The 13,199-nt window shown below is 36.2% G+C and overlaps 4 protein-coding genes across 7 annotated transcripts; 2 read left to right on the forward strand and 2 right to left on the reverse strand.

Annotated features, from left to right (window-relative positions):
• Window positions 1-1,347: 1,347 nt before the first annotated feature.
• LOC106309728 (protein LIGHT-DEPENDENT SHORT HYPOCOTYLS 6-like) lies at window positions 1,348-2,297 on the forward strand. The gene has a single exon (XM_013746833.1). It carries the CDS (start codon window positions 1,562-1,564, stop codon window positions 2,156-2,158), a length of 597 nt encoding a protein of 198 aa, XP_013602287.1. The 5' UTR covers window positions 1,348-1,561; the 3' UTR covers window positions 2,159-2,297.
• A 1,061-nt stretch (window positions 2,298-3,358) lies between these two features.
• On the reverse strand, window positions 3,359-5,289 carry LOC106307749 (gamma-interferon-inducible lysosomal thiol reductase-like). Its single transcript, XM_013744792.1, has 5 exons — window positions 4,938-5,289; window positions 4,630-4,695; window positions 4,402-4,542; window positions 4,217-4,309; window positions 3,359-3,737 (listed from the first exon to the last, which is right to left on the reverse strand). The coding sequence occupies exons 1-5, from the start codon at window positions 5,214-5,216 to the stop codon at window positions 3,531-3,533; spliced, it is 786 nt and encodes a 261-aa protein (XP_013600246.1). The 5' UTR covers window positions 5,217-5,289; the 3' UTR covers window positions 3,359-3,530.
• A 355-nt stretch (window positions 5,290-5,644) lies between these two features.
• On the reverse strand, window positions 5,645-7,903 carry LOC106310859 (GDSL esterase/lipase At1g06990). Of its 4 annotated transcripts, none has more exons than XM_013748090.1 (3): window positions 7,104-7,903; window positions 6,579-6,834; window positions 5,645-5,872 (listed from the first exon to the last, which is right to left on the reverse strand). In XM_013748090.1, the coding sequence occupies exons 1-3, from the start codon at window positions 7,716-7,718 to the stop codon at window positions 5,682-5,684; spliced, it is 1,062 nt and encodes a 353-aa protein (XP_013603544.1). In that variant the 5' UTR covers window positions 7,719-7,903; the 3' UTR covers window positions 5,645-5,681. The 4 variants fall into 4 exon arrangements, with proteins under 4 accessions (XP_013603544.1, XP_013603543.1, XP_013603540.1 ...); XM_013748089.1 differs by having other exon boundaries at window positions 5,645-5,878; XM_013748086.1 differs by having other exon boundaries at window positions 5,645-5,878; window positions 6,573-6,834; window positions 7,104-7,902.
• Window positions 7,904-12,022: 4,119 nt separating this feature from the next.
• Window positions 12,023-12,829, forward strand: LOC106310333. Its single transcript, XM_013747565.1, has one exon. It carries the CDS (start codon window positions 12,121-12,123, stop codon window positions 12,622-12,624), a length of 504 nt encoding a protein of 167 aa, XP_013603019.1. The 5' UTR covers window positions 12,023-12,120; the 3' UTR covers window positions 12,625-12,829.
• The last annotated feature ends 370 nt before the right edge of the window (window positions 12,830-13,199 follow it).

Genomic DNA, 13,199 nt, shown 5'->3' on the forward strand with positions numbered 1-13,199 from the left:
TATTATCCTAGATTAGGGTTCTTCAAATTTTAATGGTTCAGATCTTTATCAATCAACCAAATTCAGTGTAGGTTCTTTTAAGTTTCAAGTTTTACCTCTAGAAACTTATGGAGTGTAGATTTGGACCACCAAAGAGAGAAGGAGTCCGCGAGCTGATCGTTCTTCGAGTCGGGTCGCGGACGGGCTGCTTGCTTGGTCGGATCACGAACAGGGAAGAAGGAGAACGCCTGGTTTACTTGATCACGTCTAGAAAGAGCTAACTTCAAGAGAGAGAGAGAGAGCTCGGATTTGGGTTAGGAAAACGATTAGGGTTCCAAAGCAAATCGGTGATGCGTACTGTAGCAGAGCGTGACGGTGCGTCAGTGATCGGATCGACAAGCGGTTTGCAGCGTCTGATTCGTCTCGGCGATAGCTTCAATTTGATATATTGCTCGTCGTCTAGGTCCACACGGTTTGGGAGAACAATCTCTTTGAAGTTCCGTCGGAATTAGGGTTTTGTGATATTCGACTGAGTTTAAGGAATTTCGTGGGGGCTTAGGGTTAGAGTCTATCGTGCTGATAACGTGTTATAAAAGAGATGCTGTGTAAGCTTATTATTACTCATGACCAGAGGTCTATATTTATACAAGTATTAGACTGTCTTATTTAGACCGTCATAAGAGAAAGAGAAATTCTATTTCTAATAGGAATATGAAATAATACTTATCCTAAATACATATGGAAAAAGATAAACATCAAGTATAGATAAATGTAAACTCTCATTCGCCTAAGTCATTAACGAATGGGCCGGATGGATAGCTGATGGGCCGGACGGTTTGAGCCTGATATAGATCGATCACCACTTGGTTATAACAGATTATTTATTGATGATATTTTTTGAGAGAAGAAACAGACTAATAACAAAATTTGAAAATCTAAGGCTTTGCACATATCAACAAAACTCTAGTCCAGGTTGTGGTCATTCGGATTTGAGAATGGTTAACACAAAATAGTACTTTTGTTCCTTTCCATGTGTTGTGCATATATTGGCTATATATATCTCGTCATAAAAGGCTGATAAATACTATATTTTATACCATGCAAATTCATTTTTGGAAAGACAAGAACAAACACGCAACTAAATAGATATAAACCAGTAATTTTAAATTACTACAATTGGCTTAAAATTTAATAACTTAATAAATTCCCCTAATAATAGTCGTATAAATATAATTAACATGTTAAAAGATTTAAGCATAGGGCCACCCTTGACCTACGTAGAATAGTAAAACGTGTCAAGTGGCCTGTGAGTAGGGCCATGACCACGTGATTTAGTTTCTTTCTTCATTCTTCTTTCACAATTCACACTATTCAACCCAGAACCCCTTGTTTTCCTCTCTTATTATTGTCTTGAAAATTAAATAAATAAAACCCCAAACCTAAACAAAACTTCACACTCTTTCTCTCAATTTCTCTCTCTTTTAAAACACTAATCACTAAAATCTTGATTCACTATATCGTCAAAACCAACGCTAAATCAATTAAACTCTCTCAAAGAAAACAAGACAAAGCCCTACTTTTGATGGATTCAGGTTCACAACGACCGGGGCCTGTCAGCGAAGGCGATCCGGGTCCGTCCAACGTAACCCCCTCCTCACCGCCTGCGACGCCTAGCAGGTACGAGTCGCAGAAACGACGTGACTGGACCACGTTCTTGCAGTACCTCAAGAACCACAAGCCGCCTCTTGCCTTGTCACGGTGTAGCGGAGCACATGCCATCGAGTTCCTCAAGTACTTAGATCAGTTCGGTAAGACCAAAGTCCACGTGGCGGCATGTCCTTACTTTGGCCATCAGCAACCTCCGTCTCCTTGCGCTTGTCCTCTCAAGCAAGCCTGGGGGTCTCTCGATGCCCTGATCGGACGGTTGAGAGCAGCCTACGAAGAGAACGGTGGACGGCCCGAGTCGAACCCGTTCGCGGCACGTGCGGTTAGGCTTTACTTGAGGGAAGTCAGAGAAAGTCAAGCCAAGGCCCGTGGGAGACCCTACGAGAAAAAGAAACGGAAACGGCCAACAACTGTTACCACCGTGAGAGTTGACGTTGCTTCGTCGAGACAAAATGAAGGAGATGGTTGTAACATCGGTGATCCGTCGTATGTGGCCGAGGCTGTACCTCCTTAATTAAGATATTATTATTGTCATGATATATTAAATACATTATATATGTCTGGAACTCCCATCACCTTCTTGAGTTAACTATTGAAAATATTTTTGTTCTAGTTCAGTTGATTGATGAATTACGTTCTTGAATTTTTTAATTCTTATGAATTCCACACACATTTTGAAGGACTAATTAACGAGGTTTTCATTTCATATATATATATATATTGTATGTAACTTTTCTATATTAATTATGGAGCTCTTTCTCTTGATGATAACCATCATGGAATTTAAATTCAGTGTGATGTTGAAATGTTCAGAGATCAGCTAAGAGGAAGAACAATTAGGTACGAATCAATCAGTCATATACATTAGTATATATATGCATTTAAATAAACCACTCCGTATTTTTACAAAAATAATATCAAACACTAGTCCTATCAAGATTGTGTACATATAATAAGCAAAGTAACTTCGTATATGAAATATGATATATCTTGTTTTTTGTGTGCACATATACGTAGTTAAATCTATGTTTGTAATAACATATAGGTTAACATTTTATATTGTATATATATAGTCTCATGCATGAATAGCAGATGTACGTATGTGTGTTTAAGATACGTACACACGCACGTGTACGTGGAAAGATGGTAAAAGTCACACAAACAGAACAAGATCGTGACTCGTGAGACAATATTGACTATCACGATTTCCGATGGACATTAGGCATCGTGTTTACTGTGTCCGAATACATGTATTTCCACACGTGTTCGTAGTCGTAGACCATGTATAAGTAGACAATAGTGATGTACTCGAAGTAGGGGTTTTTCCCTGACCTAATAAGTTAGTAATATGAACGTAATTTTTGGTTGGCCTATTGTAAGACCGTGTAGTTCCCTCACCGTTAGCTTGTGGTCCTTTCTATGTACAATGTCGGCTTCACCTTTCTATGTACATATATTCAAAAAAAAAAAAAGAAGATATTGTTAAAGATGGCTTAGAGTGGTCCTCGAAATCATTATCTAGATTTGTTTCGTTGCTAATCACCACATGGGCTTTGATAAGGACGAGCCAGCAGCCAAGCCATATTGGTTTATTATATGATTATTTACGAATAATATCTGTAAGTTTTGTAACCCAATTAGGTACATCAATTAAACTTCATTTTGATCCTAGACTAAACATTAATGGACCAATCATCAGGCGCCAGGCAGAAGCAATAAACAACGAACAATTCACTTCGACATTATTAACCGGTCTCTTACACAACCCAACAACCATACACTTTGTGATATATAGATAATAATTAATACATATTCATCATATCTCAGAATCTATATAGATTTTGAGAGTTATCATGTTACATATCACAAAAGAAAGAGAAGGTGTTTTATAGAAGGCCTGTGTACGACAACAAAGAGGTTTTGACACGTTCCAACAAATCCCACATCCTGTTGACACCCTTCCGGCAAACCAGAGGGAAGCGATTCACTTTAGCACTTCGAATGAAGTGGCTGGATGAGTATTTGGCACACGCGTCAGGCTTTTTAGCACCTTTGTAAGCTTTGCAGATGTAGCTTATGAAGTTCTCATAATCCTGCAATGAACACACAGAAAAAAACTGAGGTAAGTTCAGAGCCAAGAAATATCAAGCGCACACACACACAAAAACTTTATGTTCCCATTGATCACATCCATTTTCTATTGATCATGACCCTCATGAAGACACTTCACTTCTCGTCTGCTAACTACAGTTCACAAGAACAATAAGATTCCACATTTGGTAATCGCAACATACATTTGACCCCAAAAAAAAATGGTAAGTCAATTAATTTTCTCCACGCTAATCTATGATAACCCTATAAAACATTTCCTAATTTACATTTGAAGACGACCCAACTCTCTAAAATACACTAAATCCAAAGTGTTGCATAACCGAATTCCAAATCAGTCATAAGTATGAATGACTAACAAGTTAATATAGAGACATCATTCATAAACAGAGAGTAAGAGAGCGTAAAATAGTCTAAGTAAGAACTCAGTAGAATCTAAAAAGGGATCCTATTCCAAACGAACCTCATAAAGCGGCTGACCATCAACCACTACCCAGGGAACGTATTGATGAGGCGGCTGAAGTGCACTCGTTTCTGCAGCATACTTCAACTCAAGCTGCAGCAAATGGAAACGATTAGTGAGGAATGCAACGGAGGCTTCCGCTTCCGAACAAGAACATAGTACATAAAGAGAAGGACACTAAGTACCTTGTCTCCATGTCCACTGCTGAGGCAATCACTAACAGGTTTAGAGTTGAGATTGAGCTTCTGATAACAAGTCTCCCACTTGTCGTACTTGTGCTCAGTCACCAAACTCTCAACACAGTGGATAAACGGGAAATGATCGCTCTACAAAAAAAAAAAATGTAACGATCTCACACTAACTACGCCTCACCAAACAAAAAGATCACAATCAAATCTCATCATCCTACTTACCAATTTAGGCCACGCATCAATCGCACAAGCTTCAACTGTATCCAAAAGGCATTCAAACGCACCGTGCTGCAACAAATTAGCAACAATGTTTAACGTAATCTCGCTACAAGCATGCATGATAACGAAACGAGATCTTAGATACAAACAACATCTTATATAAATTTAATCAAATTATCGACAATGTTTAATGTAATCGCTACAATCATATGCATGATGACGAAACGAGATCTCAGATTCAAACAACACCACAATACAAATTGAAGCTTCAATTTAATCAAATCGGATACATCGGAAAGGTGTGAGAAGACCTGGCAAACGGCAGTGACATTATCGGAGCGGAGCTTGGTGTTACCCCACGGAGATAGATGGAGATCGACGATTGATATGAGATCGTCTTCGAAGAGCTTCGTGAGGTGGTTAACGATGAAGGAAGAACAGTACGGACATAGAGACTCGTAGTACAGACCCAGCGACACTTTCGGAGAAGATGGCAGGTCAGATGATGATGACGATGATGATACGAAGAAGATCAGAGAAACGTAGCAGATTAGGAGAAGAAGAAGCTTGCTCGTCGAAATCGACGCCATGATTGCAAAGAGAAGCAACCTCTGTTGTATCGTCGTCGTCGTCCTCTTCTCTTAATAATATCTGTTGATGACACGCATCTCGATATGCTCGGTGCGAAACAGATGACAATAACCGATAAGGCCCGTCTCATTCTTTGTGTGGGCCTTGTTCAAAGCCTAAATACTAATTATAAAATTTCATAAAAGCCCAAACGTTTATAACAAAGGCTCCGAATAGGCGAATACTTGGTAGAATTTCTTTTGGACCAAGTGCAAATATACATCAAATTAGCTACATTAATTTTTGGGTTAAGCAGTTGACCGAGAATTAAAGAGTGACAATATACATCAAAGCTTAGAATCAATCTCATACATGTGATGAACTAGAGGACCAATAAAATACTTGTCAGTCCATTGCTTAGGCAAAGGAGGGACATGAGGATTAACCTCATGTATACAGATTATACATCAAATGAAAATTTTAGGTTATTGGAGTACGTGAAGGATTTGATCAACAAGACTGAGACTGACGACGAGGTAAGCAAGTTGGGTAGGATGAATGTCGTCCCAGAAAAGGTAGTCGTTAGCGTCGGGACAAGTCCGAGTTAAAGGATTGCACAAGTATGATAGCTCCAGCTCTCCTGTTCCGCAGCATCCTCTCGTTGTCTCCTTTATTCCTGTCCCTTTCGAAAAAATGGATTCAGACCACGAAAAAATGCATGGTATATGGCTATATAACAAACTGTAGACTCATAACCTGTAATGCGAGCACACTGGATTATAAATTCACCTTAGTTATTGTAAGATTAATCTTTCGAGTTAATTATATGAAATGACGTCAACATAAAAATAGATATAATGAAAAATAATATGTATCATAGTGATTTGTGCTATTATCATCATGTTTAAACCAACAAATACATATATTTTTTTTAGCAAATACATATATTATTAACCAAAAAAAAAAATTATATATAGTAATGTTTTAATTGTTGGATAGCCAACAAGTATAATACGTAAATTAGCAAATGCAAATGAGCTCTATATCCAGCCAAGCCACCTAGACCGGTTTAAGCAGATATATATGTGTTGGTATGCTTGGAAACCAAATCTTTAAAAAAAAAAAATCTTTTTTTTACCCTATGAAGTATGAACTGACTAAATATATATTATTTTGTTTACGTGGACTATATATATCCACAATATATAATTTGTCGGGAGAAAAATGCATGGTATATCCACAATATGTAAATTCAAACTTCTATGTACATTTCCATGAATTTAATTTAGAAAAAGGTGGAATTGATCAAAACGCAAGGAGAGCTTGATTTATTGCGAAACGTAATGTGCATGGGATGAAAGAGAGCGGTACGTTACCGTAACTTTGGGGATTAGTAGCCATGTCCAATATTGTTCCGTAGATATCGGCGTAGAAGATGACACCACCAGTGAGATTGGATTGAATATCCGTCAGGGACTTCTTTAGCTTCTGGTTATACTCTTGTGAATCTGAGTTTTGTTTGTCGATGCATCGTCTCTCGTTCTGTTTTTGCCTAGCAAACGTCATCTGTACCGGTAAACATCCAATCGGTGGTAGTCCCAGTACCATTATTTTCCGGCAGCCAATGTCATATAGTTCCTATATCCACATAACACACTTAATATTCTAAGAACATACAACATAAAAATATATTCAGACCAAAATTTGAAAAGCATAATATAAATCTTAACATTTAGACCATCCCCCCCCACCAAAAAAATATTCAAAATATATTGGAGTCCAAATCCATATACATATGTTAAAAACAAATAAATTTTTTATAATCGTGAACCATATGCATTGAAGCATATTAATTATTTAAAAGACGAAAACCAATGCATAAGTATTTGTAAGGATGTGTTGTTTACTTGAACGAAGTTGTGTACACCCGACAGAATGAAATCTTGATATCCTTCAACACCGAGCTTAATACGAGGAGAAGGAGTGTCGTATAGATTTATATCAAAATCGTTAGTTCCCGAGCTTACAATCACCAGAGCCTCACTGACTATCTTAGCCGCTTTCTCGTCCCCAACGATCCTGCTCAACCTTGCCATGTAACTTCTGAACATGTCTGCCTGTTTGTCTACGGATAGACTTAAAGTAGCGAGATCTGTGTAGTTGTCGTAACCTGAACCGGCCGAGGCAAAGCAAACTCCGGTGAGAATGTCGGAATCCGACAAATGCGGGTCGAGGAAAGGAGGAACGGTGTCTTTGATTCCCATAAGTGATGCGATGAAGTCAGGGATGAGTCTACCGTTTGAGAATCTTCCGGTCGCGTGATGGCCGGGGAAGTTGCAGCCGTAAGGAGGAAAGTTAGCTCGGATGATTGTGTTAATGTAGTTGTTGTTTCCGGTGTCGATTGTAGAGTCTCCGAAAACAAGAATCGCCGAGAACATTGATGCGTTGTTGATGGCATTTGCATAACATGTCAATATTTGTATAGTTGTTGTGATCATGAATATAATTTCATGGATCAACATTTTTATAATTTTGTTTCTCTCTTTTGGGATCTTCTTGTTTCTTTATAGGACCACTGGAAAGAGTCTCACATATGTCATCTGCCGTAGTAATATTGACGTTTTGCTCAAACCTCCCCTAGACGGTTTTACATCCACGGGTTAATGAAATTAAAATGGGCTTCATATAAAACCCATAAAGAGTGGTGTGTTCTAGACACGTCAGCTAGCTGAGGGTTGATTTCTCAATCTGAGAAGTAGATGCTAAAAAGATTTGTAGTATATATTATGGTAGGAATAAAAGTTAGACTTGTATTGTATTATAATTCTACACACTATATAAATGTATGTAAGCTATTTTTTTATGAAAGTAATTAATTCTCTACAACCTAAACTCTCATGATCACTCCAGTATAATTTTATTAAAGGCTTGCATCTACATTCAATCAAAGAAAATACTAACAAAGATTTATATAGTAGATAGGTATGGAGATTATGGTCAATCATAAGCCTATACAAATAAAAAATGCATGCACAAATCCTCTGGAATGTTAAAATATACGTACATGGAAACTAACGAGATCATGCACATATTTGTATATACAGTGTATGTGGTTGTTAAATACTGATATCTTGGTAGAATATCTCTTAAAGAATTGGATTCTCCGAAGTTCTAACACGAAAACTAGTCTGGAATAGAAGTACGTGCAGCGGGGGAGATCAATTAAGATTACGCAAATCAGTCCAATAGAAAAACAAATAAGATATTCCACACTAGGGTAAATCTAACCAAACGTGTGTTATAGGCTGGAGATATCTCCAAAATCTATACTAAGACTTTTAAATTAGTCCATTGGTTTGTCTTTACTCGATCAGGTACGTCCCCCCTAAAATACCACTTACATACCATATTATATAATAATGCTTTCCATTGGTTACAACAATAAGGACAAAGAGTGGCTAAATTCAAATCTTCCTCGGCTTTAGGAGAATACTATTAGCATTTTCTGTTGATAATGTAATATTGTTGTCTTCCTTCTTCCCTCTCTTATTAAACAATACGAAACTTAACTAAGCAATGGTAACGCAATGGTAAGAGGAAAAATTGAAGGCACGAAATTATATTTGAATTTGTATAGAATTAAGCTGCTATTCTTTATATATGTTTTTTGTAGACCGGAAGGTTATCCAAGCCTAACTTCCAACTAATCCTCATAGGGTCGGACTGTCGGAGACAAGGACTGGTTACTAAATCCCCGCCCAAATTATCAAGCGTACTCGAACTGTGGACCTTTAGTACAAGTGACTCAAGTCCTAGTTGAGCTTCATCCTGGGCCATTGCTAATCTTTATCCATATCCAGGTAAAAATAGGGTCATGCATGTCTTAGATTTTATTAGAACAATCTGAAATGGAACTGGTCGCCAATACCGTTTTTTTTGGAGATTAGTTAGACTTTCACCCATATATTTTTAAGTTTAAAAAACAAATATGAAACTTTGTTTGCGAAGATGTCACCCATACCACATATATAAGAGCAACCTCGGTATGTAAAACAAGGGTTCTTAAAAACAAAATAATAGTATTTAAATTAAATAATTAAGTTTTGATTTAAATTAAATTACATATAGAAAAAGATGCATTTAGATAATGACATGTAAAAGTAGTTCTTAAGAATAGGAAGATTTAGACCTTTTTCTATTTCTTTCCTTAATTTCTTTTAATTTTTTCTTTTCTTTTTATTCTTAGATTCTCTATACAACTCCCATTAGAGCTGTCTAACGTTATACGTGCAACGTTTTATACTTTCGAACTAACTAAGGATTTACTTATATGGTTCATCCCAAAAAAATGAAGAAGGTAGAATCTAAGTCATTTACCGCAATGGAGGTGGGTTGTCATAATTACATTTAAAAAGTCGAATTAGAAGAAGAAAATGTAGAATTAGAACTTTGTTAATGGAGCCTTTGATTGAATTGACCATTTTGACCAAAAACCAGCTATACGTTCTCCAAATAATTACATTTGCATATTCTTTGGATTCTTTTCGTTTTTTTTATTAAGTGGTTAATGTTCCAGCGTGGAAGTAGTGAAATTGTAGAACAAGACAGGTATGGCTCACGTTCTTTAATTATGATCCCGTTAAACCCTTTTAAAGATCCATAAGATAGATTATTCCGTTTTTAACACATTGTGGCGCACACACACCGAGAATATCATCCGTACTTTCACTAAGTTCGCCACTCTCTGACTAGACTAATTAATTAAGGAGTGTTGTAAAAAAAATTAATTAAGGAGTTAATACTCCTGAAATAATGATATTTTCCGCGCCAATCGTACGTCGTCGGTGCCCAATACCTCCGTACGACGAAGCTTCATCTCTTATATGTCGTTAATTCGTTTTCATGATTTATTTTCTGCCACAAGATTTCTTACATTTTATTTAATACATGCTCTTATTACGTTCTTGATCGAGATATGTGCCCACGTCCTCTTCTGAAGATGCAGATTTAAGACGAAATGTGACCAACTCATCGTCTAGGTTTAGGTGAATTGGCTAAAAATAACTTTCTAATAAAAAAATTTCACTAATAAGCCTGGAATTAAAATTTTCAGAGTTGACAAACAAAAATGTTTCAGAATTTCAGTTGTTTTGTTTCTTATATGATTTTTTGGAAGATTAAACCTGATTAAAATGAGCAAAAGAGACTTTTGACGTTGATGTAAACAGAAGCATGCATTGCATGCAACAAACCAGACCATGTGAAATTTTGGAAAATTTCAAATATTTACTATAGAAAGAGCGACAAAATGCACTTAAATAGAACTTTAGAAACTGTCAAGACATCGAAATTTTATACCATCTCTACGTAATATCTACATGCACTGACAATAATACTAAACTTTTAGGCATGTCCACATTGTTAGAATCTGATTATTTCACATTAGGATCTTAAATTAGAGTTTAGAGACTGAGCTCCCTTTTTCTAAACCAGTAAATACATCAGTTTTGGTTTACAGGCTCTTAATAAGTTTACCATTAATCATCTTGTATTCAAATGTCAAATTATTCAACTACACATTGATGTGGTCCTGCGGATTACTCTTGTCCCCTCTCTTGCTTAATCAAGTAAGCTTAATTGCTCACTGATCTCCGACACCAACGTGTCTTCAACTGTACTATGTATAGTACTTAAGCCCCCGCTAGTTGCAGATATCTTAGTTAAGTACATATCAACGTACGGTTTTGAATTTAATTAGTGTGACCATAGTCATTAAAAGAAATCTGTAAAACAACAGAATAAATTAAGTAGCTCAAATTGTATACTACTATAAATGAGCATACTTAAATGATTCCTATATTTAACAATGCAATTAAGATTTAATCATTTGAATAATAACTTAAACGAATAACATTGAAAAGAAAAAATATTCATGATGATGCCTGCACTGTACTATTGGTTTGTCCTTCAAGACAACTGTTTTTATTTCAGAAGTAAAAAAAATTGTATCTATTTGTTTAATGTTCAATTTTTTCAACCGATGATTGCATGTGAAAACAATAAAGTATACATATATGTATGGGATTCAACTATTGATAGAAATGGAACTACACACGGTATGAAATCTTGAATAGATTGTACGCATTCTTAATATATTTCTCCAAAAGTGAAAAAGCTTGAGCACAGACAACGAGAGTATGTAGTTTTAATAGTAACAAGGATAAAGTTAACTAAGTAAAACTAATGTATTGTTACTTCCAACATTGATATCAAATCCTACTTAACTATATGTAGTGTACTCTACCATTTGATTTAAATAGATAATCCTTTCCAGTTTCCAAGTCTTTGGTCATTGTTTCACATTATTAGTTACGAGAAGTCTTTATAATCCCAACATGCTCCTAGTTTCAAGATTTGGTATTATTCGAGAAAGAATACAAGAAAAAAATCCATTCAAAGTTTGTCGCATAGCTTCAGAAATATCTTTGCTCAATCTATATAGACATTTGGAGAACCATTGATTAATTATTTAGATTACCAGTACAAAAATCACATGTCTGTAATGCTAAATATATACTAATTGAAATGATAGTTACTGAGCTATATATAAATGATAGGTATTTATAATAATAATACAAATCATTAGATTACATGTTATAGTCAATTTAATCTTCTAAATTTATCTTATTTTTTCAAGGACTAGGATAGTGAGAAAGGACATGTTATGAGAGTGGGTTTAGTTAATAACGAGATGACAAAAGGACAATTCAGTCATTTACTATACGTATGATCAAGTCCGCTTTGTTGTTAGGTGAAGTGTTGGCTCCTATATAACCTCGTCCTCTCCAGCTTGCTCTTTCCTATAAATCAGATTATCAATCAATACATAAACACCTAAAAGAAAAATAAAGAAGTAGGAGAGAGATGGGAAACAGCTTAAGGTGTTGTATAGCTTGTGTGCTTCCATGTGGAGCACTAGACTTGATCAGGATCGTTCATCTAAACGGCCACGTTCAGGAGATCACACGGTCAATAACCGCCGGAGAGATTCTCCAAGCAAACCCAAACCATGTCCTAAGCATACCATGTTCTCAAGGAGTTGTCCGTAAGATCTTGATCTTGTCCCCTGAATCTGAGCTCAAGCGAGGAAGTATCTATTTTCTTATTCCTGATTCTTCTTTGCCGGAGAAGAAAAGGAGGAGAAAAGATAGTCATCGTCAGAGTAAGACTCTCAACAACAGCCCTAGCGTTGACGCCCCTAAAGATGATGATCAATCTGTGAAGTTGTGTACTGAGAAGTACTTAGAAGAAGTTGTGTCGTCGACGTCGACTAGTAAAGAACACCGTCATCGCCGGCGACATAGCAGATCCGCGTCAGTTTCCACGTGGCAGCCTCACCTTGACAGCATCTCTGAGGATCTTAATTAATTCCTCTTCACTTTTCTTTTTCTTCTAGCTAATGGTGTTTTTTGTCCGGAAGCCGGATTTTATTTTCCTAGAGATCATTTTTATATTCTCTTTTGTTTTGTTTGGGGAAAAAATCTCACGAAATTATATTATGTGGATACAGTCTGTTTTAAAATGATGTTGTAATTTCAAGCCACTGTGTGATTATATTTCAACCATTAATCTATCTTAGAAACATACACAAAATCGACTTTGGTCTATGGCCAAAATGAATCGATGAACCAGCCTTGTTATAACTGTATATTCAATGATTTATCCGAAAGTGTATTCGATCGAATTAAAGACTGGAGAAAGCATCAATGAAATGATTAATGACTATGATGAAATGTGCGTTTAACAGAAAATATCACATTGAATGATTAGACTTAATTATACTTAAGTTAGGTAGCTAAGTAATAATTAATAATGATAGTTAGTGCGCAGGTTTTCACATGTGGGTGGACCAATCGAATGGCCTTTGAACTTGGAAGAAAACCATTTGTTCCAAATAATTCTATTAACATCTTTCTTTCTTTCTTTCTTTTTTGAATGAAACA

The sequence above is a fragment of the Brassica oleracea genome, chromosome C8, assembly GCF_000695525.1.
Source record: "Brassica oleracea var. oleracea cultivar TO1000 chromosome C8, BOL, whole genome shotgun sequence".
NCBI classification, from domain to species: domain Eukaryota; kingdom Viridiplantae; phylum Streptophyta; class Magnoliopsida; order Brassicales; family Brassicaceae; genus Brassica; species Brassica oleracea.

Excerpts from the sequence above, each read along its gene's own strand:
- LOC106310333 (XM_013747565.1), top strand. The coding sequence starts at position 12,121 with ATGGGAAACAGCTTAAGGTGTTGTATAGCTTGTGTGCTTCCATGTGGA.
- LOC106307749 (XM_013744792.1), bottom strand. The coding sequence starts at position 5,216 with ATGGCGTCGATTTCGACGAGCAAGCTTCTTCTTCTCCTAATCTGCTAC. Across the intron at positions 4,696-4,937 it reads ATGTCACTGCCGTTTGCCAG|CACGGTGCGTTTGAATGCCT; the intron begins GTCTTCTCACAC and ends AATTTGTTGCAG. Across the intron at positions 3,738-4,216 it reads ATGGTCAGCCGCTTTATGAG|GATTATGAGAACTTCATAAG; the intron begins GTTCGTTTGGAA and ends TGTTCATTGCAG.
- LOC106309728 (XM_013746833.1), top strand. The coding sequence starts at position 1,562 with ATGGATTCAGGTTCACAACGACCGGGGCCTGTCAGCGAAGGCGATCCG.
- LOC106310859 (XM_013748086.1), bottom strand. The coding sequence starts at position 7,718 with ATGTTGATCCATGAAATTATATTCATGATCACAACAACTATACAAATA. Across the intron at positions 6,835-7,103 it reads GTGTACACAACTTCGTTCAA|GAACTATATGACATTGGCTG; the intron begins GTAAACAACACA and ends ATGTGGATATAG. Across the intron at positions 5,879-6,572 it reads TACTAATCCCCAAAGTTACG|GGACAGGAATAAAGGAGACA; the intron begins GTAACGTACCGC and ends TTTTTTCGAAAG.